At 47.9% G+C, this 23,423-nt stretch overlaps 1 protein-coding gene and 1 long non-coding RNA gene across 2 annotated transcripts; one reads left to right on the forward strand and one right to left on the reverse strand.

Annotated features, from left to right (window-relative positions):
* Nucleotides 1-2,970: 2,970 nt before the first annotated feature.
* LOC129138170 (uncharacterized) lies at nucleotides 2,971-8,201 on the reverse strand. Its single transcript, XR_008541232.2, has 3 exons — nucleotides 5,207-8,201; nucleotides 4,886-4,995; nucleotides 2,971-3,682 (listed from the first exon to the last, which is right to left on the reverse strand). It is a non-coding gene; the product is annotated as an uncharacterized LOC129138170 (long non-coding RNA).
* A 4,506-nt stretch (nucleotides 8,202-12,707) lies between these two features.
* Nucleotides 12,708-16,638, forward strand: SSTR4 (somatostatin receptor 4). Its single transcript, XM_054674562.1, has one exon. The coding sequence runs from the start codon at nucleotides 12,880-12,882 to the stop codon at nucleotides 14,044-14,046; it is 1,167 nt and encodes a 388-aa protein (XP_054530537.1). The 5' UTR covers nucleotides 12,708-12,879; the 3' UTR covers nucleotides 14,047-16,638.
* The last annotated feature ends 6,785 nt before the right edge of the window (nucleotides 16,639-23,423 follow it).

Consider the following 23,423-nt stretch of genomic DNA (forward strand, 5'->3'; position numbering starts at 1 on the left):
CCCTCTTCAGACAGACACCAATGGCCAACCAAAGTCAGGAGCACTGGTTCTCAAACCGAAGCACCAGCAGAAAGAGACCCTCTCTTTCTGTTCATGCTGTCAGTAGACTGAGGTCTGAAAAAAAATTAGAGCTGCCTTTGCAATGATCTCATCAACAGTTGAACAAGTTAAATGCATTGTTTTGTCCTATTTGGTTGTGTCAAAGAATTAAAAGGTAAAGATGAATCTCTAAATTTAACATTTTATTTGGGAAGAAAGAATTGCAAGACCACATATTGGGTGGTTTTCGGTGTGTCTAAAGAACAAAGAGATGGTTGGAGGTTTTATAACAAAGAGAAGTGTTATGTATTGCTCTTTGAGAAAGTTCATTGGCACTAGTACAGTTCTGGTGAGGTGACAACTTTTGATTGGTAAGTAATGGAATGGGTATAATTGGTCTTAGAGTTGCAGCAGGTCATTTTAGCAGCTATTAGATAAAACTGGTTTCAGATTACAGCAGCCGGGCTTGCAGAAAATTATATTCTTGGAGCAATGTTATGCATCCTGAGCACCTTTCCCTCCTGGCTTCTTGGCGGTTTTATTTGGATATGATAAGAATGACCCGATTTGTATGATAAACTTTCACAGTTGTTTCTTGTGTGTGTTTCTGGCTCTAAGCATTTCTAACACCTTAGAAGAGCAAGTATGGAAGAAAAACCAGCAAAACATGATACTCTTTAGTCAGCAGAAAGAAGAGAAAATGCAGAATGCTCATGGACATCTAGCTCCAGTGATGGGGGCTGAAGGGAGCTGAAGGGAGCACCAGCAAGTGAATGAGGGGTGAGGGGTGAGGGGTGAGGGGTGGGGGACCGCAGGCCCCTACTCCATCTTTCTCAGCCTTTCTTTTTCATTCAAAAGACCACTAGGATGGCTAAATAGTAGAAAGGAGTATTTTATTGGTGAAGCCATCCTCACAGGGTTAGCAAGAATTCTGGACAGAAATAGAGTTATAATTAAGCATTAATCAGCCTGCACTTTGACCCACTTCCTTGTAACTGAAAGTCATGCAGCACTGATACTGACCACTGGCATCCCTATTGTTCCTATGAATAGGATTTCTGATGTTAGAATCATAAGGCTTTTGTTTAAGAACTGCCTAGGGTGTTTTCCAGATCCCAAATTCCTACTAAACACCCACCAGCATGAAGACCCCCATAGAGGAACAGAATCAGCATGAGAAACAGTTTCACCACTTCCCCATCCCATGACTTCACCCTGCACTTTTCAACCAACCAACCGTCCCCACACTTCAGCCCACTCCAAAACCGTTAACATCCCTTATACCAAACTCCTCGGTGTAAGGTTCTTGTATCGGTTCAAACCCCGAGAGCACGCCAACAGACAACAGGAGGCGGTGCGGAGCAATATGCTGTTCTAATGAGTGCCTGGGTGCAGGCAGGCTGAGGCCTAAAATGGCGTCAGCCCCAAGTGAGGACGGGGCATAGGTTTTACAGTCTCCTGTAAACAGGAAGTGTCCTAGTATAATGTAACTGCTACATTGTACCCAGACGGCCTCTTTCTCGATCTTCAGGGGTACCTGTCTTCTGGCCAGGGTAGGTGTCTTCCGGCCGGCTCTCCTCCTGCTTCTGCTAACTTGCTGATGCACGCTGCTGACACAAGTGGCCTTGCGCCCTGGGACTGGGCCTGAGAAGGGAGGAGTCATTCATCTCCTTAAGCTTTCAGGCCCCAGAGAGAATTGTACACTTGGAGAGATGGATTTAAGGTTCCTTCCCATCTTCTAGATCAGGGTCCTAGGATTCAATCTCCTTCTCTGTTGTGAATTGGTGTCTTGGCGGATTGACTAGCCCTGTGCCTCATTCATGGATTTATTTCAGTTACACTGGCAATATATCAGTTTGCAAACCAGGAAGAGACTGTCTCCAGCATATGACATTGGTGCTCTCTCTTTGAAGAGGGAAAGGGCAGAATGGATTTTATGTCTCACAGGGCCTGTATCACACGATAGAGTTACATGTACTCAGTAGGTTTGGGGGAAAGCTATGCATGTGGAGAGGGGAGGTGAGCACACGCACAATAGGCACAGATGTATTACCATGCATTCCGTGCTCCCTTTGGGTGGGGTTTCAGCATAAAAATAAGGTAGAATGTGGCTTTTTCCATCAAAAAGTGAACTGTAGGAGACAAACACAATGTGTGCACAGTCTCTGTAAGCTGCTGGAACTGATTTGACGTCTTCAGTTGCTTATCAGAAAAGAATGTTTCTAAGGTCCTCTGTCCAATCAGAGTTGTGGTGGTCTGGGTTGTAAATCAGAGGTAGGAATTTGCCTGATAGCTCTTATTGTTAGGGAGTTTAGCAAGGGTGTGCTTTTCTTGTAGCCCTAGGAATTTAAGGAGTTGCTTCACCAGAAAAGAAAACTTTTCTGTTTTCTTAACCTTAAAGTCCACCTTAGTTGATAAAGGGCATCTATTTTGGTCTCTCCGATCTCAGTTTCATGTGCTACATTGAAGTATGTATGAAAAGAAACAATTGTCTTTATCATTTCATTTTTTTTCTGATTTCAAGTATAGTTCATGCTTGTTACTGAATATTTGGGGAAAAGCAGATCTTTTTAAAAGAAATACTACCCATCATCTCACTACTAAAAAATAACTGTTAGTTACTAAAATTGTTCTTCCTATATATCTATACGCACTTTTGAAAAGTAAATTTCCACAGAAAAGTTGTAACAATAGTTCAAAGACTTTCATTTACTCCTTTCTCACATTCACTTGTTTACATTTTCCATTATGTGATTCTCTTTCTGTCTAAAACACTTGACAGTAAGTTATAGACATCCTGCAAACTTACTCTCTAAATATTTCAGCTGACTTTTCTTAAGAACAAGGACATTCTCTTATATAAAGAAAATTGTAAGGTTCTTGTATCGGTTCGAATCCCGAGAGCGTGCCAACAGACAACACGAGGCGATGTGGAGCAACATGCTGTTTTAATGAGCACCTGGGTGCAGGCGGGTTGAGGCCTAAAATGGTGTCAGCCCCAAGTGAGGACAGGACAAAGGTTTTATAGTCTCCTTTAAACAGGAAGTGTCCTAGTCTGACGTAATTGCTACGTTGTACCCGGATGGCCTGTTTCTCAATCTTCAGGGGTACGTGTCTTCTGGCTGGCTCTCTTCCTGCTTCTGCTATCTTGCTGGTGCAGGCAGCTGATGCAAGTGGCCTTGCACCTTGGGACAGGGCCTGAGAAGGGAGGAGTTACTCATCCCTTTAAGCTATCAGGCCCCAGGGAGAATCTTACAAAAATCAAGAAATTTCACATTGAACAGTACCAGTATGAAATGCACAGGCCACATTTGAATTGTCCCAACTAGGGTCTTCCTAGACCCTCTCCCTCTCCTCGGCACCCGTCACTTGACCCACATGTTTTTGAAGAGTAGAGATCATTTATTTAGTAGAACATTCCTCAGCTTGGGTTTCCTGATGTATCCTAAGGAACAGATTCAGGCATGCATCTGGGACAGTGATGCTGCAAACAGGACTGGTGCTCTTGTCAGGGCATCACATCCGCTATAACGTGATGCAGGTTCATCCCAGTGTTGCTGATTTCAGCTTTCATCACTTGGTTTAAGGTGTTGCTCACCAGGTCTCTCCACCAGAACTGTTACTATTTTTCCCTTTGATATACCTATTTTTAAAAGTGAAATTCCCAGTCATTTTATCTTACATTGACCGAGAATGTTACTATGACTTTAGAAAACATCTCTGTCCCATAAAAGACAAAGAACTTCACTTGAATCCTCCAAAGATGGTGACAGGTGGATGTCAAAGAAATGTAGGCATGGAGATTGTGGGGTTTGCTCTGGTACCGTTGGTGCCAGTAGGAAGGGAAAGAGGGGATGTTGAGTTTCCATCCCAGGGGGCAGCAGTGAGAGAAGGAACATGCCTGGGGGCAGTGGAGACCCTCTTCAGACAGACACCAATGGCCAACCAAAGTCAGGAGCACTGGTTCTCAAACCGAAGCACCAGCAGAATCCTCTGGAAGGCTTGCTAGATGCAGATTCCTGTGCCCCAAGAGTATATAATTCAGAGCATGGAGGGTAGGGCCCAAAATGTGCATTTCTAGGCAGACTCAAGAGAATGCTGAGGCTCTTGGTCTAAAGATCCCAATTTGACAACCAGAGGCCTAAAAGAACAACACTTGGGCCATTCTTGGGCTTCTGCAAGATGAGTGTCAAATCAGTCACTCAGCAAATATTTATTTTTAGCATGAATTTTGTTACTAAATCAGAAGAGTTGAAACCTGCTGGTGTAATTGCATCTAACGCTATGAAAAGACATCTCCAAGAGCTACTCCAGATTCGGTCTTTGAAGATGATTGCCAACCCCTTGCCATCCTGTAGCCAAGCTTCCAGGGGGTTTGCAGAGAGTGAGTACATATAAACCTTAAGCACACCTTCTTTTACTCTGAACATGGCTCCATCCACACTTTTCCAGCCATATTAAACTGTGTGAACAGTGTTAACAGCCAAAGATTCTCCAGTCCAGGCACCCACCCAGAATCCAACTCTTATTGCCAGGTGAGACTACTGAGGGCCAGAACAGGCAGGAGAGGGGAGGTCAAGAGAAGCAAAGGCAAGGGGCCCTCTGCTCCAGCCTCACAGAAAAAAAAATGAGTCCTTAGATTGTCCCCCATCCACCCATGCACATGGTTCCATCCTGCCCGCCTTCTCTGATCTAGAGGAGAAGGCTGAGTAATTATCCGAATTCTCTCCCATCGTGAAGTCTGTCCCAGGCCCCAAGCTGAAGGAGGTTCGTCTTCCCTGTTCCCTGAGTCACTGACCCAGGCTCAGGTCTGGCTGTCATCGCATTGGGAGAGCTCTTTGCTTACCTGCCTGTCTCTCCTCCCACAGCAGAGTGAGTTCTCAAGAGTAAAGAGCAGGATTTCGTTTTCACCTATCCCTCAAAATGCTTTATCCAATGTCTGGAGCTTACAAAAACCTAGATGGATGAATGAATTAATAAATAAATGAACAGGTAGCCAAGGACTCCAGCCCTAGAAAGCCAGTGGGATTACAAGGCAGAAATCCCCTGTCTCAGGAGCCTAGGTGCCAGCCCAGGAGCAGCATGGCAGGAGAGAGAGAAAAGCCACATGTCAGGGGTGTGGGCTGGGGACTCAAGTTAAAGGACAAAGCAAGAAGTCAGTCCTCACCTGTGTTAGGAAGAAGGCAGGCCCAGTGCTCAGTGTGTGCTCAGCTTGAAGACAATCAGTCCCAGAGCTGAGGAAGGGGTTCACTAGTGGGCAGGGGTTATGGGATGTATAACTCTTCAGTTATGGGAACTGCAGGGCAGGGAGCCAGATGGCTCAACCTAACCTCAAGAGCAAAGGAAATAGGTCCCATTTCCCACACCCCAAACTTCCCCATTAAATACTGAACTATACAGACTGGCTCTAACCAAGTTCTCACAGTTGCCCACTTCCCATACTCTGCTTTATCTTGACAAAACTTGGGTCAGACTTTTCTTTTCTATGGCTCTTTTGAATAAAAGAATAATTAAAATGCAAATAAATCCATGAAGTATCATGCAGGATGAAAACTCATTCAACATGCAGCATCAGTTCACAAGATCAGAATCTCTTTTTTCTGAGAGGTCAAGATTGAAAAACTGGAGAAATTTCTTAGAGGAAGATGAGAATAGAGAGAGGCCATGTAGACAGTCCTGGATGACCAGTTCCGACTCCTCCCTTCCCATTCAAAACAGCACTTGGAGAAGCTTCAGGTCCTTGGAGGCACTGTTGAGACTGGCTTCGTTTTCTAGAAAGTCACGAATTTCTAGAAAATGGGAGAAAGTTACAAGCCTTTCTCCCATTGATCTTTCCTCACTGGGCTGCCCATTCTCCAGCTGCTGGTTTTGCAATTGCTGTTCCATTTTTCTGAGTAGAATTTACATTAACAGCACATTTCAGTGACAGTACTAATGATTCTGGCACTTCCTAAAGGGCATAAACTCTGTGAGCCATTAGCAATAAAAGGAGCTGTCAAGCATCACTCTGGATACACTCAGCCGGTTGGCATAATCCACTTCGCTGAATATTCAGAATATATAGACATATATAATTAAATGACTTTATTAGGGTGACTGTTTTCTGCTGAAGTTATTTGAGTCATGCTTGATGACTTTTTTCAATATAAGTGATTTATAAGATTTATAAAGAGACTACTGCTACTAACAATGATGAAACCAGTTATGCAATCCATCCTTGTTAAATGAACTTTTACCAAGGCTGTCTCCCTGTCCTTACCCTACAGGACTCTACCCACTCCTGCCCATCCACAGAGGGTGGGCAAAGTGTGTTAAATGGCACTGACCCCTGATGACACTAATTGAACCAGGCCTGGATACTGGACCCAAGCTGGATCCATCAGATTCCCTTCCCTCGTCATCTGAACTTGGACCACTGAATATAATTTATTCAGAAAGTGGTGGATGACCAAGAGGTAACACTTGAGGTTGGGGTCAGCTCAGAGCCAAATGCAAATATAGCAAGCAGCTTTGCTGAGAAAAAAAATAGGGTACACTAAAAAAGCATGGTAGAGGTGAGTGAGACTGAGTGGTTTCCCAGTGTTGGGAGACAATTCTCCATGGCCTTTCCATTTCTGCACATCTTGTGAGCTAAGACTCTGACAGCATCTCCTCTGAACTGTCCTTTCAAAGATGTTTGTCCAGCAAGAGCCTTAGGAAACAGAGATACTGTCTCCTTCTACAGAGGGAAGATTAGTATTCAGATCAGGATGATAAAGACAATATCTTTCTCTGGGACAAGGTTTGGGAAAGTTTGCTATCAGCCCCTTGTAAGATTAAGGCTTCTTAAATGCAAGGTTCCTCAACTCTGTGCAGTGTCCACGTGGACCCACCCCCATACCATGAGCTGTGGGAATGGGAAGAGGGGTAAGGGGAACTGGTGCCCACACTGACTGCTGGGCCCTAAGTAATGAAGCCCTAGGTGTCTAACCGAGGAGTGCCCTGTCTTCTGCCAGCATCTGTGAAATTGTGGGAGGCTACCTGGTTCGTTCTCAAGTAGAGTAAATCTTCAACCCTTCATAGTCCTTGACAAAGCGTTGAGAAATTGACTAGTGAGTGACTCAAACTATGCAGTAAATAATAGTAGAGAGCATGGTGTACTAACAAAACAAAAACCCATTTCTAAACTGAGAAGTTTGTAATCCATCCAGAACCATTGTTATAATGAGCTCTTTTCACTTCCAAATAGATTTGCAAGAACTTGTATTGAGTCTATTTTTAAAAATATGCATTATACTCTGAACACTGAAAAGGCAGAGTTTTCTAAGTATTGATTCCTGTGTCATTCAATTGTGAGAGCATTTGAGTTTCAAAAATGTTTTCAAATGCTCCTGTAATTTTCCTTGTGGGGTGGTGGGAGGAGTGAAAGGTTACTTTCACTGTTGGTAAAATGTCTAGGAACAGAAGGTCTGAATTAATAGCCTAGTTCCTGCAATCGCAATGATTATAAGGGTAAGTTTGAGAACGTAAAAGGTTCAGGATCCTAGGCTAAGCATGATACGTATGTTAAATGAGTAAACTGTTTTGAACAGAGTTGAGCACATAGTAAGTGCAGCATAAATATTTCTTACTCTTATCATTACCTTATCTCATTCAATGAAATACAAACTCTTGTGTTCATCTCTCAGAGATGAGAAAATCAAGGCTTAAAGAGGTCAGTAATTTGCCCAAGGACAGTGGTTAGAGTATTTTTGGCTGCAAGCAATAGAAAATGCAATGAAACACTAATGTTAATTGTTTTACGCAGAAAGAAATTCAGATTGGCTGCCTTATCAGCTCTCACTATGATCAAGTAGCCTGGTTCCTTTCTGCTGTTTTCCTTGTCATCTTCAGTGGATCGGCTATCACACTGGACAAGCTTCTCACCTTATAGTCACAGGGTGGCTGCAAGAGCCCAACCTTTCCTAGAAGTTGCCTCTGCAAATTTCCCCGCATGTCTCATCAGTCATGGTTGGGCCACGTGCCCACCCCTGAAGTGATCCCAGGTTCCAGAGAGGAAACCAATGTTGAGCACACAAATACATTTCAAGTACTGTCCTACACAAAATCAGGGATCTGCCCACGAGGAAGAAGAGGCGGTGGAGCTTGGAAGGTATGCAACCATGGCTGAGACTGTAAGAGCCACGGTGGAACTCCAGGTTCTGAACCTCAAAGGTTCCACTTTCCATTGTGATGAAAGCATCTCAGGTCTGCACTGCCCAGCTTGGCAGCCACAGCCTCACATGACCACTGAGCACTTGAAATTAGTTAATATGCTAAGAAAGCCCATTTAAATTTTTATTTTCAACTTACTTAAATTCAAAGAGCCACAGGGGTCTAGTGGCTCCTGTATTGACAGCACAGGGCCACCTTGTTAGTGGCGTCATTTATCACCCTGGGCAGCATTGCTATAGGAATAGCCATATCCTGTAGGTCTATAATGCTGTAGAAATGGAATGTGTGGTGTGAATGAAATTTAAAATTTAAGTAGCCATGGTGAAAAAAAAAAAAGAGAAACAAGTAAAATTCATTTCATAATATGCTTTATCTCTATTTCCAAAATATTATCATCTCAACATGTAAGAAATATAAGAAGTATTCATGAGATATTTTACATTCCTTTGTTCATCATAAGTGTTTGAGATCCCATGTGTGTCTGACACAGCACCTGACTTTGAACTCACCACATTTCGAGTGCCCCATAGCCCATGTGGCCATGGTTTAGAGATTTCAGAAAGCATTCATGGAAAATTCTCTTTCCTGATCCTCATTCACTACCCTGGGAAGTGGCCAGATAAGGAAGCAAGGGCCAGAAGGGCCCAGCCAGTGGCTCTCAGACTCCAGAGTCATCGAGTCCCTCACTCGAGGGCAGGTTAACTCACAGATGGCTGGCCCCCACCCTCTGCATTTGCCATCCAGCAGGTCTGGGTGGGCACCAGGATGCGGATTCCTAACAGGAGAGGCTGATGCTGCCAGTCTGGGTCCACATTTTGAGAAGCATTCCTCCAAGGGTCCCACCCACGCTCACACCCCAGTAAGTAGATGGCTCAGAATTGAAATCCTTGCTTTCCATCTTACATCTCATTCTCTTTATATGCACAACCATGAAGCCAGGTTGCTAATACAGTCTGAAAACAACTACCAAAGAACAGAGGTGCTGCTCATGGTTACCCCAGTGTGCTGTGCTGCAGCCCCTGTCCTCCAGACAGTGACAGCAGAGTGGACCTAATTTTGATACTTTGTAAACACTGGACCAATGTGACCTCTCCTAGTCCCGTGCCTTTCTCTGGCTGACTTTTCTTTATCTCATCTGATTGTGGGTTCAATTTATTTAAAGGAAACCATTTAATGAAATCTTAAGGAAGCCCTCACCTTTATATTTGGTTTAACAGTTGAGTTTTTGGGGTACAGCTGAGGTCTCTATCATTGCAATGTCTAGGGTGTCCCGGGAGTTCAGGTGGGAATCTGAAGACACTTTCCTGATCCACACAGGCAACTTCAGACAATGTCCTACACTTAGCCATGGGTAAATCATGCTTTTAATATGCTCAGTGACAGAACTGATCAAAGCCACTCTGAGCTGCTGAGATTATTTTCCACACCAGCAGGCGACAGAAGTGGCATTCAGGGACTGCTGTCATTGCTGCTGAGATCCAAGACTCCTCTTGGTGCACTGTGATTTGCAGGGAAAGCTGTGTCTCTCTGACTTGCGGGCCAGAGGTTCTGAAGATTGCTTGAGGTTGCAAGTACCTCCAAGCTTGAGCAGCAGTTTTGAAGTGTGGAGATGGGAGGTGAGTTATTCACATCTCTAGCAAAGGAGCTGCTGCTTCTGGCTTCAGGAGGGGCTGAGAGGCCCCTGATTCACTATCTCATCACTGGGCTGGAAGCTCCACAGGGATCAGTTAGGCCTGTGGGCCATGCTTTCAGCACTTGGAGGAGAAGGTCCCTTAGACTCAGCCTTTGGCTCCATGCCACTCTTGACAATGTACAGGGAAGCCACTTGGGCCTGATGCTGGAATTTAATCAACAGACAAGGAAGAGGCCCCAGTGTGTACTGGTCAAAAGAACGAGACGGGTGTGCTGAAAAGCGTCTCATAAACAGACTTTGTTTTCCTGTGTTTTAACTCAGCGTGAAAGTTTCTCTAGGTCTCCTCTCCTGGGGGAGAAAGGTAGCGGCTGCTTTCCTGTTCCATTGCTTCTTTAGTATCCTGAGAGAGAACAGCCATGGGCACCCAGCTGCCCCAGCTTCTTCCTGTCCCGGGGCCCCGAGGCTGCCCTTCAGCGGTCTCCAGCTTCCTGCTCCTGTGAGCAGGGGCGTCTCTTTTTGGCTTTCCTGACATTTCTCCTGACCTCTTTTGCTAGCCCTCCTGAACGCACAGTAGTATCTGTACATTGCAGTTGGTCCCCAGGCTGCTGCCTCTCTGTCTCTCCATCTAATGTTGCATCTGTGCACTTTAGAAGTACCCGGGAGCCTTCAAAATATATGGATGCCTGGACGCCACTCCAGATAAATCAGTCAGAGTCTCTGAAGACAGGGCCCAGGCATCCGTGTGTGAGGCTTTCAGGTAATTCCAGCATGCAGCCTGTATTGGTAAGCTCTGTATTGAGGTTGAGGCCCTCATGCTGCAGAGGGGGCCTAGAGCACAGGGAAGTAAGTTCCTGGAAGCACTAGCTGTTTATCACATAGGGCTAATAACCATGGGGACAGTCGTGCATGCTTCTCTTCTTACATGCTAGCTTACTATGCTTGGAGGCATACACATGTGTATGGGGAGAGGAGGGCAGAATCGGGGAGCATTAGGAGAAAAACCTAAAGTAGGCACAGGAAAGATTCCAGGGGCTCACACATGAGGCAGGACAAGAAGAAATACTTTCTCAGGAAAGGGAAGGGGCCGAGTGTTCAATGGGCAGAGAGGACAGCAGAAGAGAGGAGACCAGGAGGACAAGATAGCCCCCAGCACTTCCACACTAAGCCCTGGAAAGGCTATCTGCAGAGGAGCCACCTAAGGGTCTTCCCAAGACCAGGGTTAAAGGGAAAAGCCCCTAAACTCCTCTTCCCTCCTAAATCTGAGGTTGCTCTTGTTCCCTTCCACCAAAGGATGGTGCCAAGTAGAATGACAAAGGTGCCATCTCCTTCCTCTTTCTCAGGGAAGGCTCTCTCTCTTAAGGACAAAGATGTGATGGGTCTCTCTCTTAGGGATAAAGAGGAAAGGACAGACCAACATACAGAGTGGAGGAGTGCTAGACCAAATCCTCCCAATACATCTATTTGACTAGCAGAGACTGGAGACAGTGGTTGAGGTCAACTATGGGGCTGCACTGGTGCTGATCATGCCCATGCTCCCATCCCACACCTGGATAAACAGCAGTGGGCAGCTCCCCCCACCCCCCAGTCTTAGAAAGGCCTCCTCCAGTTGCATCCGGACTCCCTCCTCCCCATCGCTGTCCCAGCCACCCAGCAGAAAGCTGAGACCCCACCCCCCAGGTGGCCAATTTTAGACCCACCAAAGGCCCTTCTGGGCTGTGCTGGGGGCTAAAGGGGGCCACCATCCCACAGAGAAGGGGCCAAAGACAGCCAGGATCCTAAAAGTCAGAGCTACTTTAAGAATAACTTTCCCAGGCCAATCCCCAGTTCAGGAACGTTCCTGCGCCCTGTGCCAGCTAGAGGGACTAGGGCTGGAGCTGGCGGCTGCTCCTGGGTGTCCAGTCCAGGAGCGAGTGAACTCACTATCTCTGGAGTTTAGCAGAAGAAGGGTAATTCCAGGCCGGAACCCCTTTCTTTCCCGACCTCTCGACCACAGTCCTCCCCAGGCACATTTCCGTGGCCAGGGATGGAGACCCGCGGATAATGACTGAACCAGGTCACAGGGTGAAGGTTCTGAGATGTCCGGCTCCCGTAGCTTCTGCCAGTTCCCGAGGCAGCTAGCACAGGCTTGGCCTTCTTTGGTGGCATCTCTGCCTCCACCTGTCCGTCTCCATTCCTTGTGCCCACAGCACCTCAGCTGCTCGGACACAGAAGTTAAAAGGTCCGGCATCTGCACTTGTCCAGAGTGGGTTGGGGAGCAGAGAAAGGAGTGGTGAGCTGTGGGGAAAACTGGACATCCTGACATACCTGAAATTCACCAAGCCGCCAGTGGAAGCCTCAGGTTCCGCCTCTGTAAAAGGGACTCAGCCATGTGCAAGGATGGGTCGTCGCGAGGATTAAAGGGCAGGGTGAGGGGATGTCAAGTGCAAGGCAAGTGGTCCAAGCTTCCAGGTGGTCCCTGACCAGTTCCGGGCACATCTTTACCCAAAGGGAGGACTCCGGGACCCCCAGCCCCGCCGCCGCAGACCCCCTGTAGCAAAGCAGGGAACTGGACCTCAAAGGGCTGCTGGGGAAGACGGGATCTGAATAGAGGTCTGAAGGAAAGAAGCCAGGCGGGGGACCCCGGGAGGGCCGGACGGGGCTGGGGGTGCTGTTGACACTGGAGCCAGACTGGAGACCCGGGAACCTGGGGCAGAGTCGGCAGCGGGGAGGGGGCGACGGAGGTGGGAAAACGGGGCGGGGCCGGAGACGACTCCAGGGCTGGGTGAGGCGCTGACCCCCAGGAGCTGGGGTGCCGAGGGGCGCGGGCCACAGCGGTGCGAGCCAGTCGGGCGCCCGCGCGGTGGGGCGCGCGGCGCGGGGATTGGCGGGCGCTCCCCGGTGCCCGCAGCTCTTAAGCGGAGCCGGGAAGAGCCGCGCGTCTGCGCGCCAGCCCCCGCCCTGGGCCCGCCGCCCGAGCTCTCTGGCGCAGCGCTAGCTCCGCCGCGCTCAGCTGCCCTGCGCTGGCACCCCTGGTCATGAGCGCCCCCTCGACGCTGCCCCCCGGGGGCGAGGAAGGGCTGGGGACGGCCTGGCCCTCTGCAGCCAATGCCAGTAGCGCTCCGGCGGAGGCGGAGGAGGCGGTGGCGGGGCCCGGGGACGCGCGGGCGGCGGGCATGGTCGCCATCCAGTGCATCTACGCGCTGGTGTGCCTGGTGGGGCTGGTGGGCAACGCCCTGGTCATCTTCGTGATCCTTCGCTACGCCAAGATGAAGACGGCTACCAACATCTACCTGCTCAACCTGGCCGTAGCCGATGAGCTCTTCATGCTGAGCGTGCCCTTCGTGGCCTCGTCGGCCGCCCTGCGCCACTGGCCCTTCGGCTCCGTGCTGTGCCGCGTGGTGCTCAGCGTCGACGGCCTCAACATGTTCACCAGCGTCTTCTGTCTCACGGTGCTCAGCGTGGACCGCTACGTGGCCGTGGTGCACCCTCTGCGCGCAGCGACCTACCGGCGGCCCAGCGTGGCCAAGTTCATCAACCTGGGCGTGTGGCTGGCGTCCCTGTTGGTCACTCTCCCCATCGCCATCTTCGCAGACACTAGACCGACTCGCGGCGGCCAGGCCGTGGCCTGCAACCTGCAGTGGCCACACCCGGCCTGGTCGGCAGTCTTCGTGGTCTACACTTTCCTGCTGGGCTTCCTGCTGCCCGTGCTGGCCATTGGCCTGTGCTACCTGCTCATCGTGGGCAAGATGCGCGCCGTGGCCCTGCGTGCTGGCTGGCAGCAGCGCAGGCGCTCGGAGAAGAAAATCACCAGGCTGGTGCTGATGGTCGTGGCCGTCTTTGTGCTCTGCTGGATGCCTTTCTACGTGGTGCAGCTGCTGAACCTCTTCGTGACCAGCCTTGATGCCACCGTCAACCACGTGTCCCTTATCCTCAGCTATGCCAACAGCTGCGCCAACCCCATTCTCTATGGCTTCCTCTCCGACAACTTCCGCCGATCCTTCCAGCGGGTTCTCTGCCTGCGCTGCTGCCTCCTGGAAGGTGCTGGAGGTGCTGAGGAGGAGCCCCTGGACTACTATGCCACTGCTCTCAAGAGCAAAGGTGGGGCAGGGTGCATGTGCCCCCCACTCCCCTGCCAGCAGGAAGCCCTGCAACCAGAACCCGGCCGCAAGCGCATCCCCCTCACCAGGACCACCACCTTCTGAGGAGCCCTTCCCCTACCCACCCTGCGTGGCCACCTCCCAAGTGGTGGACACCATTCCTACAGCCCCGAAGACTGCATCTCCTGAATGCTCACCTAAGCTCCACCACCTGTTCCTTCCAGCAGCCCATGTACCTGCCGGAGAGTGTCAGAACTGTTCTGCTGCTCTCCTCTCCCCTGCACTCTGGCTTTCAAAAGGATCCTTCCATATGGGTAGGACTCCTCTGGAAACTGGGCTAGGATATTAATCATTCCTGAACCTCTGGCTGTTCTTCAAGGGCTGGGAAGCAGGAGGTGGTGAGAAATGAATGGTCCCTGTGTGTGACTCCTTACAGCCACTGCTTGGGAGAGGACTCAAGAAGGTGGAGGGAGGTAGCACCCTTCCTCTCTGCAGACGCTCTGCCTTGTGGTGGGAGCACAGCTTGTACAGGAGAGAGGAAGAAGGAAGATGCCCCCAGGCACCTGCCCTTTATGTCTCTTCCTGGGCTCTTGTTAAGTGAGATTTATGTTAACAGCCTGGGGCACTTACTTCCCTCCCCACTCACCCCACGCCTGGGAATAACATCTGCTTGCTGTCACAGGTGTCTCCCTGAGTTGCCCTGAGCTGGGAGCAGTCTTCCTGTGAGTAGAAAAGGTTTGGAGAGACATGACATGGGGTTTATTGCAAGGCATAAAACCAGGTCAGTAATAACAAAGCAGATGATAAAAACTTCATCTAGCTCCTATGATGTAATTTTTTTTCCCCTAATCCTTTGATGTGGGAACATGAGAACTCATTAAGGCAGCAATTTATACTGTGGTGGTGAGTGAGAGAGGAGCCATGGGCGGGAAAAGCTGACCAGAGAGCAGCGAGGGATGGGAACCAGCCCAGGTTTTGGATAGAGGAAGCAGCTTCATCACCACCCCCTATTTTAGAATGTCATCTTTCAGTAAAACATCAGCCACATTAGATATTAACATGTAAGTTGAACACAATAAAAGGCCGTATCTTTGTTGCCTGATGTGTTAACCAAAGGATAAATTATCTTTCCCAAAGGGAAAGAGCTTAAGAGGAGCTCTAATTCTGCTTTCTGATAAAAGCAGGGGAGGGGACAAAGGAGAACTTGGAACACTTATGTTAGCATCTGGTGTAACAACATAGGAACATGTATGAAGTTTGGGGGACCCCACCTGGCTTAGCATTCAGAGACTACCTCTGGGTTTAGCCGGCCTGATTCTGGATGATCATTCTGGTGGTATGGGGGAGATGGTGTGGGGAGGGGGAGAGACAGCTAAAGGGCAACACCCTATGCCCTTCAGAGTGGTCAGCCTCACAGACCACTCTGAGAGAATGGGTAGCCATGTCTGTACTACATACTGGAGACATGACTGTGGAATGGAAGTTTCAAAACTAAGTCAGAGAACCCTCTGATCCTGCAAACACACATGCACACACACAGAGACATCAACCATCTCTAATTTGTTGGTACTCACCAGGGATACCTTGGGCATCTGAAGTCAGTCTCCATGTCTGTGGGTCTCGTGTAACCATAACTACTTGGAGTTTTTTAAAACTGCATTATTTCTTTGTTCCTCAGTGTCTGACAATGCCTGCCAGGATGGGCACTGATGAATATGGTTGAACGGAACTCCAAGGACCACCCAGGTTGATAGTAGTGAGGTGAGGGGTTCACAGCACTGGCAGTGGTCCCCAGGGCTTCTTCCCAGCTTGTACGTGGGGTTGGGGGTCCTTTCTTTAGTCTCTCAGTGATCAGACTGGGCAAACTCTCTGATAAGCAAGACAGGGCACCTACCAGGAGTCTTGGCAACACTAGTGTGTGGCTGCCCAGATTAGCATGGAATAAGACACATTCTATTTAGAAATGTCAGCCTTTTTAACTTAGTTGATGAAGGTTGAAGGAGAGGCAGCTTCAGGTGATGGAAAGAAAAGTCTCTGAGAGGCAGGACACCTCAGCCTCAGCTACCCCGTGAGCAGTGATTTAACCTCTCTAAACCTCAGTTTCCCACTTGGAATATGTGCCAAGGGAGGTTCGAGTTTTGAGCTCTTCCCAGCTGTAAACTCTGCATTGGCAGAGACACCAGGGAGACACGCGAATCAAATGGTGGGAGGGCAGGAGATAGCACGCTTCTCTGCTTAGTCCTCCTTCCATCACCACTGGAAAATGAGTGTGAACACTGCCCTTGACCCTGCAGTCATAAGTCATGCAGGTGGCGGCGGGGTGGGGGCGGGGGGTCAGCCTACCCACTGCTCTCTTCTTCAGCTTCAGGGCCTTTTCATTTCCCGGCAGCAACGAGGTGCACTGAGCACTTGTCGGGGCTGTGTTTGGAGCCCATCAACAGTGCTGCCAGCTTTAGTTCCATCAACCCCAGGCTTTTGTAACAACTGGTTGCATGAAACCCTCCCTTGTAGTTTGTGTACAGAAGACTGCAATGAATTGAAGTCATGAGACATACAGCCAGGATCCTGAAAGCCACCGACATATGTCACCTGCCTGGAAGGCTTGCTTCGATGGTCATCTTGTTCTGCCTGCTAAGACCAGGAGTCACAGCTGTTGACACCATTGTGAATAAAAACATTTTCTGCCACAGGTAGAAACAGCCTTTGCTCATCCCTCCATCTGTCAGAGATCTTGCTTTTTCTTTTACAATTGTCTTTAATGTACTGTTCCATGGCAAGCCAGGTGTTCCATTTTCCCAGATGGTCAGGGAAGATGGTATTTGGACATGACAGGCTGTCACTCAGCAGGATACTTGCCCAGTTTGTCGGCTCTGATCTGTGAGCAAAGATGCATATGAGTTTCACACTCATCTGTGAAGTATTGGCTTCACTTTCATTAAAGTCATCATAGCTGGCATTCCTTAGATGCTAGAGGTGGATGCAAAGGATCAACTAAATATAGCACGTTTTGGCGGCACTGCCTCAGAAACCAGACATGAATCCTAGCAAATGTGGGCATTGACACTCTTCTCTGAGAGGTTGGAGGTAGTGAATTACCCCCATCTCCCACATTCTCATTCCATAAGTAGATGACAGCATAGCCTCAGATTCCTTAAGGACAAATGTTAGAATCCTAGGGCTGTGTTTTCTGAGACAGCTCCACCATGGTGTACACCATCAGCCAGCAGCACACCCTGGAAACTGTCTTGCTGACTAGCATGCATGGGGGTATACATGTGGACAGTTCGCTGAGTGCTTCTCTCGGGTGGTGCAACAGGTTTCCAGACGAAACGATGAGTCTACAAAGGCAGCTTCTGCCTTCATGGAGCTTGGAGGTTAGTGGCAAAAGACAGGCATTAATCAAATAAGCACAGAAATGAGAGTACAGTTCTAAACCTAAATAAGCACTGTGCAGGAAAGGAATGTACTTTCTAAGAGATGATGATAAAAGAAGTTGCCCATGACTCAGAGCAGGCTTTCCCCAGGAAAGTGGCTGGAGATGACCTCCTCTGAAGCGTACCTAGGCATTAACTAGGAAAGGAAGGGGCGGGGCACAAGGTGTTCCTGTAAGCTCTAAGCAGAGGGAACAGCATGTGCAAAGAGCTTGCAGTGGGAGGCACTGAAGGGCTCAATGTGACCAAAACACAGACCACAGGGGCGTGTGAGGCACTGGCAGGCACATGAGCAGGAGCCTAATGCCTTCTATGCCACCTCAAGGATGAGGGCTTTGTCCTAAGAGCCAGGGGTCAGTGGTGGCAGGCTCTAATGAGGGGCTTGGGTCTGCCTAGTAAGAGAAGCCTATCAAAAGCTCTGGGGTCCTTGTGAAATTGAGGCTTAACACGCCTCTGCTTTTCAGGGAGGGGTTGGCAGGATGATCATGTCCTTCTTTCCAACTTTCATCAACTTTATATGAACTGAAAGGCAGGGACCTCAATCCTGTGAAGGAAGGGACTTTAGTGCCTAACAGTGGGGGCACCTTCTGAAATGGGGGAGAACTTATGTAAAAAAATGCCTAGAATGGGAGTATTGACTTTCTACAAAGAAAAACATGTGGCTTCCTATTGTCAAAAGACACCATGAGCATCCACCTGCCGCAACATAGCACTTGAAATGACTGGATTTCTGGGGCTCTATCTGCCTAAAGAGTGGGGCTGCCAAAGGTCAGCACTCACCCAGTGTGAATGTGTGGTAGATGGGGAGAGAGAACAAATTGAGAGGCACACAAACCAGGACTGAGTTCCGGCTCCCCCACTTCCAGCCCACAGTGGCCCAGGGAAGGCTGCATGACTGTGTGGAGAGGGCAGAGCAACAGTATCCACCTGCAGGTGCACAGTGACACACAAAGGCCATGTTCCTGGCCCAGGGGAGGAAGGTTTACCATTCAAATGGTGACTACTTCATGATATGGAAGGAGGAAGAGGGAGTTGGTACACAGTTGGGTGTCTTTTTTTTCCATTTTTTTTTTAAATCAGGCTTTCATTAGTGTTCTGAAGAGGCTGTAATTTCTTTTTAATCTATTTTTAATTGGAGTATAATTTACATATGGTAGAGTGTTCTCTTTTTAGTTGTACAGTTCTATGAATTTTGACATGCAAATTTTTACATTTTACATTTTACAATTTTACATTTTACATTTTTACATTTTACATTGGGGCAACTAACTGTTGCCCCAATCAAGATCAGGACTGTTTTGGTCACCATCTACTTCCCTCTTAGTGGCTGTGATTTGTGGCCAAGGAGGCAGGACACAGACAGCATGGGGAGGACCTGAGGAGGTACAGAATTGGAGATGGTGCTATCCCCAAATCCATGGAGGCCACCTGGTTATACCATTTCCCGAGTTCATCCCCCCAGACTAGGAGACCTCAACCAATTTACATAGGAAGCTATCCCCTCTTGACCTTATGGATCTGAAAAGAAGTATCCTGGAATCTAGACACCACCTGGAGAAACTAGAGGGTTGAGTATGTCCCTGGGCAAGTTGCTAATTCCATGACTTCGTGATCCTTTACTCCAAACACTGGAGAGAGGGTGTGGATTCCACTCCAAGCTCCCTTCCGCCAAACAGAGCAGAGTGTTCCCCAGATCCAGCCGCATCCCAAAAGCACCATTTCCGTTTGTCACAGGCCTCCAGGCAGCTTGCTGTTGAGTTTGCTCGTGTTTATCATGGTCGTATCCTGTGCTCTGGAGAGTCATAGACAAATTAAACAGTGAAACTGGGACTTGCCCCATGCCCTTTTCAGACTTTCCATTCTCCTGGCACTACCCTTGGGTTTCTGCATGCTACCTTTTTGGAGGAGGGGGAAAATACGTGAAGAAAGACTGGAGTCAAACCCTGGCAAAGGCTCGCTGAAAATGGTGATTTGGGATTATATGAGCATTTCAGAACAGATTTATTAAAAGAGGGGGACAATGAACAAGGCGTAGGATCTCCAAAGAGTCTGTGGAAGGTGGGATCCATGTTCCCAAAGGATTTAAATCGAAACGAGGCAGGAGGCAGTGGGAAAAGGGGAGGAATTAGGGAGAATGTGGAAAAGCCCCTCTCCTCTTTGCCAAGTAGAACAAAGCTTTGCTGGACAACAGCGGGGTAACTTAGCATTTAGGTACGGCATTAGCAAGAAGTCAGAAAGAAGATTTGAGATGGGCACAGAGGTGCTAACCTCTAACCAAAAGCACAGAGCTTATATTGCCAGGCGTTGAATATGCAGAAGATAAGTGGGTTTTGTCTTAGGATAATATCCGTATTAAATTTGCTATTTTAAGAGAAGATTTCCTTCAGGCAGAGATCCAAGGAAATATCTGGCCTGTGGCCCAGGTGGCATAATTGTCACAGACCCCAGCTTTGACTCTTGGTGTTTCTCATTGGATCCCTGAAACCCTCTGCTCTCTGCTCCCCCTCTCCAGTGGGCGTAACCTTGAGTTAACCCATCCCCAGGGTTCTTTTGTCTTTCACAATCACACTTTCAAAACACCCTGAAAAGGATTTCGATTCTATTAGCATCTGATGTTAAAACAATATTTAGTTTCCCTTGTGAGAAGAAATCAGTTGTTTGCCCACACCTGAACCTGCTAACCAAAAAAAAAAAAAATGAGGAAGGGAACACTCAAAACAAAAAGAGATATCACTGAACCCAGGGCATTCATTCTGGAAAAGAAAGAAAGAAAGAACTGGGCATTGTCTGCATTGTTTTATGAAGAAATGCTTCTAAAAGTCAGGAGATGTATTTTGGGTACCCCCACTCAGCTATAACCATGAAGAAAATGTGTTTTCATGTATTATTTGCAACCTCAGTTTTCCTTGAATAGATGATATAATAAGGAATCGCATTCAACAGAGAATAGCAAGCGACTCCAGAAGGTAGGAGGTGGGGGATCTTCTGTCCCCTGGCCCCATCCACAACCATAATGTCTCTCAAAGGAATGTCACCTGCAGGAACTTCCCTCCGTACCTCCTGCTGGCTCTGTTGGGGCCAGAGCTATGTTTCTCTTTCTCCTCTGGGCCCTGAGAAATGGAGAAGGGCACTCTGGAGCATGTTCTTCCTCCTCCGAGCCTCCTTGGGAGAACAGCGGAGGGAGTCTCTGCCCCCTGTACTTGACTAAGCCTTGTGAGAAGGGAAAATAAGCTGAAGCCTTCGAAGCTGGATTTTAGAGTGACCGAGTGTCAGAGCTCACTTCTCACCTGGCACAAAAATCTTCCTGTTTAAGCTATGATATAGATGCCTGCAAATCCAACATTACAGTTCCTCTAGCATTGACTACATTGCTCCAAGCAACTGCATCTTCCCTTGATGGAACAGTCTCCACTTTGTGCAACCTTGAGTTTGCCCGTAAGACACTCATGATTCCAACACAGCTTTTTTCTGTACTCATTTATGCATCTACCAGTTCACTGGCACACAAGTAAACAGTTATTGGGTATCTACCATGGGCCAGAAACTGAGCTTATCTAATCTTCCTGGAAACCTTGTGAGATGGCACTGCTTGCACCCGTCTTACAGCCTTTGAAGGGTCATGTGGTGCCCGTGGCCATGTGACCAGCAGGTGTTAGGCTGGGGTCACACCCAGGTGTGTATGCTGTTCACACCACATATCAGCCCTGCGGGGTGCTTACAGCGGAAATTGTGCAGGTTCCTGCCCAAGAGGGACATGTAAATACATCTAGAAGTAGTTGTTATCTTCCCAAACAATGCAGTACATAAATTGAATCCCAGTGCACTCTCATCAAAACTCCTTGAGTGCCCCCACTTGCACCCAGAACATTTTTCAATGTCACTCTTTCAGTCTTTCTTTCAGTGTCTTTGACCTACAGCCCCTACAGTCATCTCCCACTGCTTGTATCTCTCTTTCCACCTCTTCAGCTGCCTTGCAGCCCACCTCACCTTGTTCACTATGCCCAGTCCGCTCCACCAGGGCTCTTCCCAGTGCAGGGCCTTTGCAGGTGTGATCCTTCCCACCTGGACTGCTTCCCCTCCAGTCTGCATTTGATAAACCCCTCCTTCCCCTTCAGGTCTGGTGTTAAGTGTCAGCTTGTCCAGGAAGCTCCCTCTAGTCCTCCACTCTAAATCCTGCCTTCCTCGTGCGCCTTTTCAGAGTGTGCTGTGCTTTTCTTCCCCTGCACTTATCACTGTTTCTAAGTTAAGTACAATTTGGGGGTGATCAGTTGTTTTGCATCTTTCTCCCCTGCCAGAGTCTAACTTATATGGTAGGGACTTGTCATTGTGCCTATCACCATGAAAGGCACAGAGTAAATGCTCAGTAAATAATTGCTGAACTAATCTAAGAAATAGGTGAGAACTGGAAAAAAAAATAACAAAGTCATTTGACTTAAAAAAATGCATTCTGTTTACTTTAAAACAGCAGGCTAGGAAAAGCAAACAAACAAACAAACAAACAAACAAACAAACAAACAAACTTGAATGCTGGCTTATCCAGAAATACCACCTTGGCTTTCTTGCCCCGGACTTTTGTGCTATGAAATATATCACCAGCAACTGGTCCCTGGGAGTCTCCCTCAGACCTGGATGTCCAATGATGTGAACAGAAAGCAGAGATCACACAGGTTGACCCATGGCTCTGGTTTCATAAGGTCTATCCTGATTTTAAATGCTCAGGGATAGTTTTTAAAGCTAACTGATTTGTTTATGTGGTCCTGGTATCTTTCCCTGAGAGGCACTATGGCTATTTAGCGTTTTGAGAATCTCAAGTTCAGATGAGACCTGTAAACAGAACTGCTGATCCCCCAGGCAGCAGGAAGTGAGGAGGACAGGGAAGCTCAGGGCCCCGCACAACTAATGTCCTGGGGCCCAAGTGCTGCATGAAGGGTTTTTGCCTCTAGGTTTTGAAAGTGTGTTTTGGTCTTCCAGTGTTCCTTAAGAAAATGCCCCTCTTCTGGAATAAGAAGAAATCCTAACGCAATGAGGCCCTACAAGTCAGTTTGACAGTGACTGGGAGCAGACTCTTTTGACAAACAGAAGGCTGGGTAACAGGGGGCGAACTATAAGGTGTCACTGTCTCCTCTGGTCTCCCAGCCCCATTTATCTGCACCTGTCCTGCCCCCATTTGTGTAGCTCTTCCTTCACAAAGACTTAGTCTGCTACTTAGGGGGAGCATGGCTCAGCTTGTTATCTCCATAGGGCACTGTGCATGGAGCTGCCCCAGCACACACACACACACTAAAGCCATTACTTCTTCTGCGATGGATGTCAAAATCTCCAAGCCGGTCTTCACAATAATCAGTCAAACTAAAACTCAGGAGTTCAGCATTATCCAGACATATAAAGCATCTGAATATTTGCCTGGACTCTACTTGCTTTTAATTTCTTCTTTAAAAAATCTTTCCGAGCCCTGCATATTGCATTCAGCCAGCCCTACCACCTTAGAAAAGTGAGCCCAAGAAACGTGTGCATTGAAAAGATGATGTTTTTAATCTCCAAAAGAGATGAGAATGATTTCATACTGGATGAGACGTTTAGAAATGAATATTTGAATTAGAGCCACAAATTGAGACCCTTCATGACTACAGTGAATTTGGATATCTCGCAGAGGAGATAATGCCAAACCATACACTGGACACACAGCTGGGATTCGCCAGATGCCCCAGGAAGGGTTTATTTAATTCATTCTAACAAATGATCCTATAATGCATTTATGCATTTAAAAGCACAGAGACACAAGTCCTCATATATGAAGTTGTTATGGTTACAGAAAGAAAATAAATATTTGTGCACACAGAGATAGCATGAAATCATTCTACAGTGAAAATAATAGCCTCTGGAAAAAGCTTTGAAAATCAGAGATGGTGCCATCACCAGACAACACAAGTGCTGGGGTACAGGGCAGCCCTCCATGCATCTCATAGCATTTGCATGGTTTGTGAGCCCCATTTAATGACATAAAATGAGGGCACTGGGGGAGGAAAAGTGAACAGACACACAACCCGAGAG

Source organism: Pan troglodytes, chromosome 21 (assembly GCF_028858775.2).
Source record: "Pan troglodytes isolate AG18354 chromosome 21, NHGRI_mPanTro3-v2.0_pri, whole genome shotgun sequence".
NCBI lineage: Eukaryota > Metazoa > Chordata > Mammalia > Primates > Hominidae > Pan > Pan troglodytes.

What these genes read in the sequence shown, in the direction of transcription:
- SSTR4 (XM_054674562.1), top strand. Translation starts at nt 12,880, where the DNA reads ATGAGCGCCCCCTCGACGCTGCCCCCCGGGGGCGAGGAAGGGCTGGGG.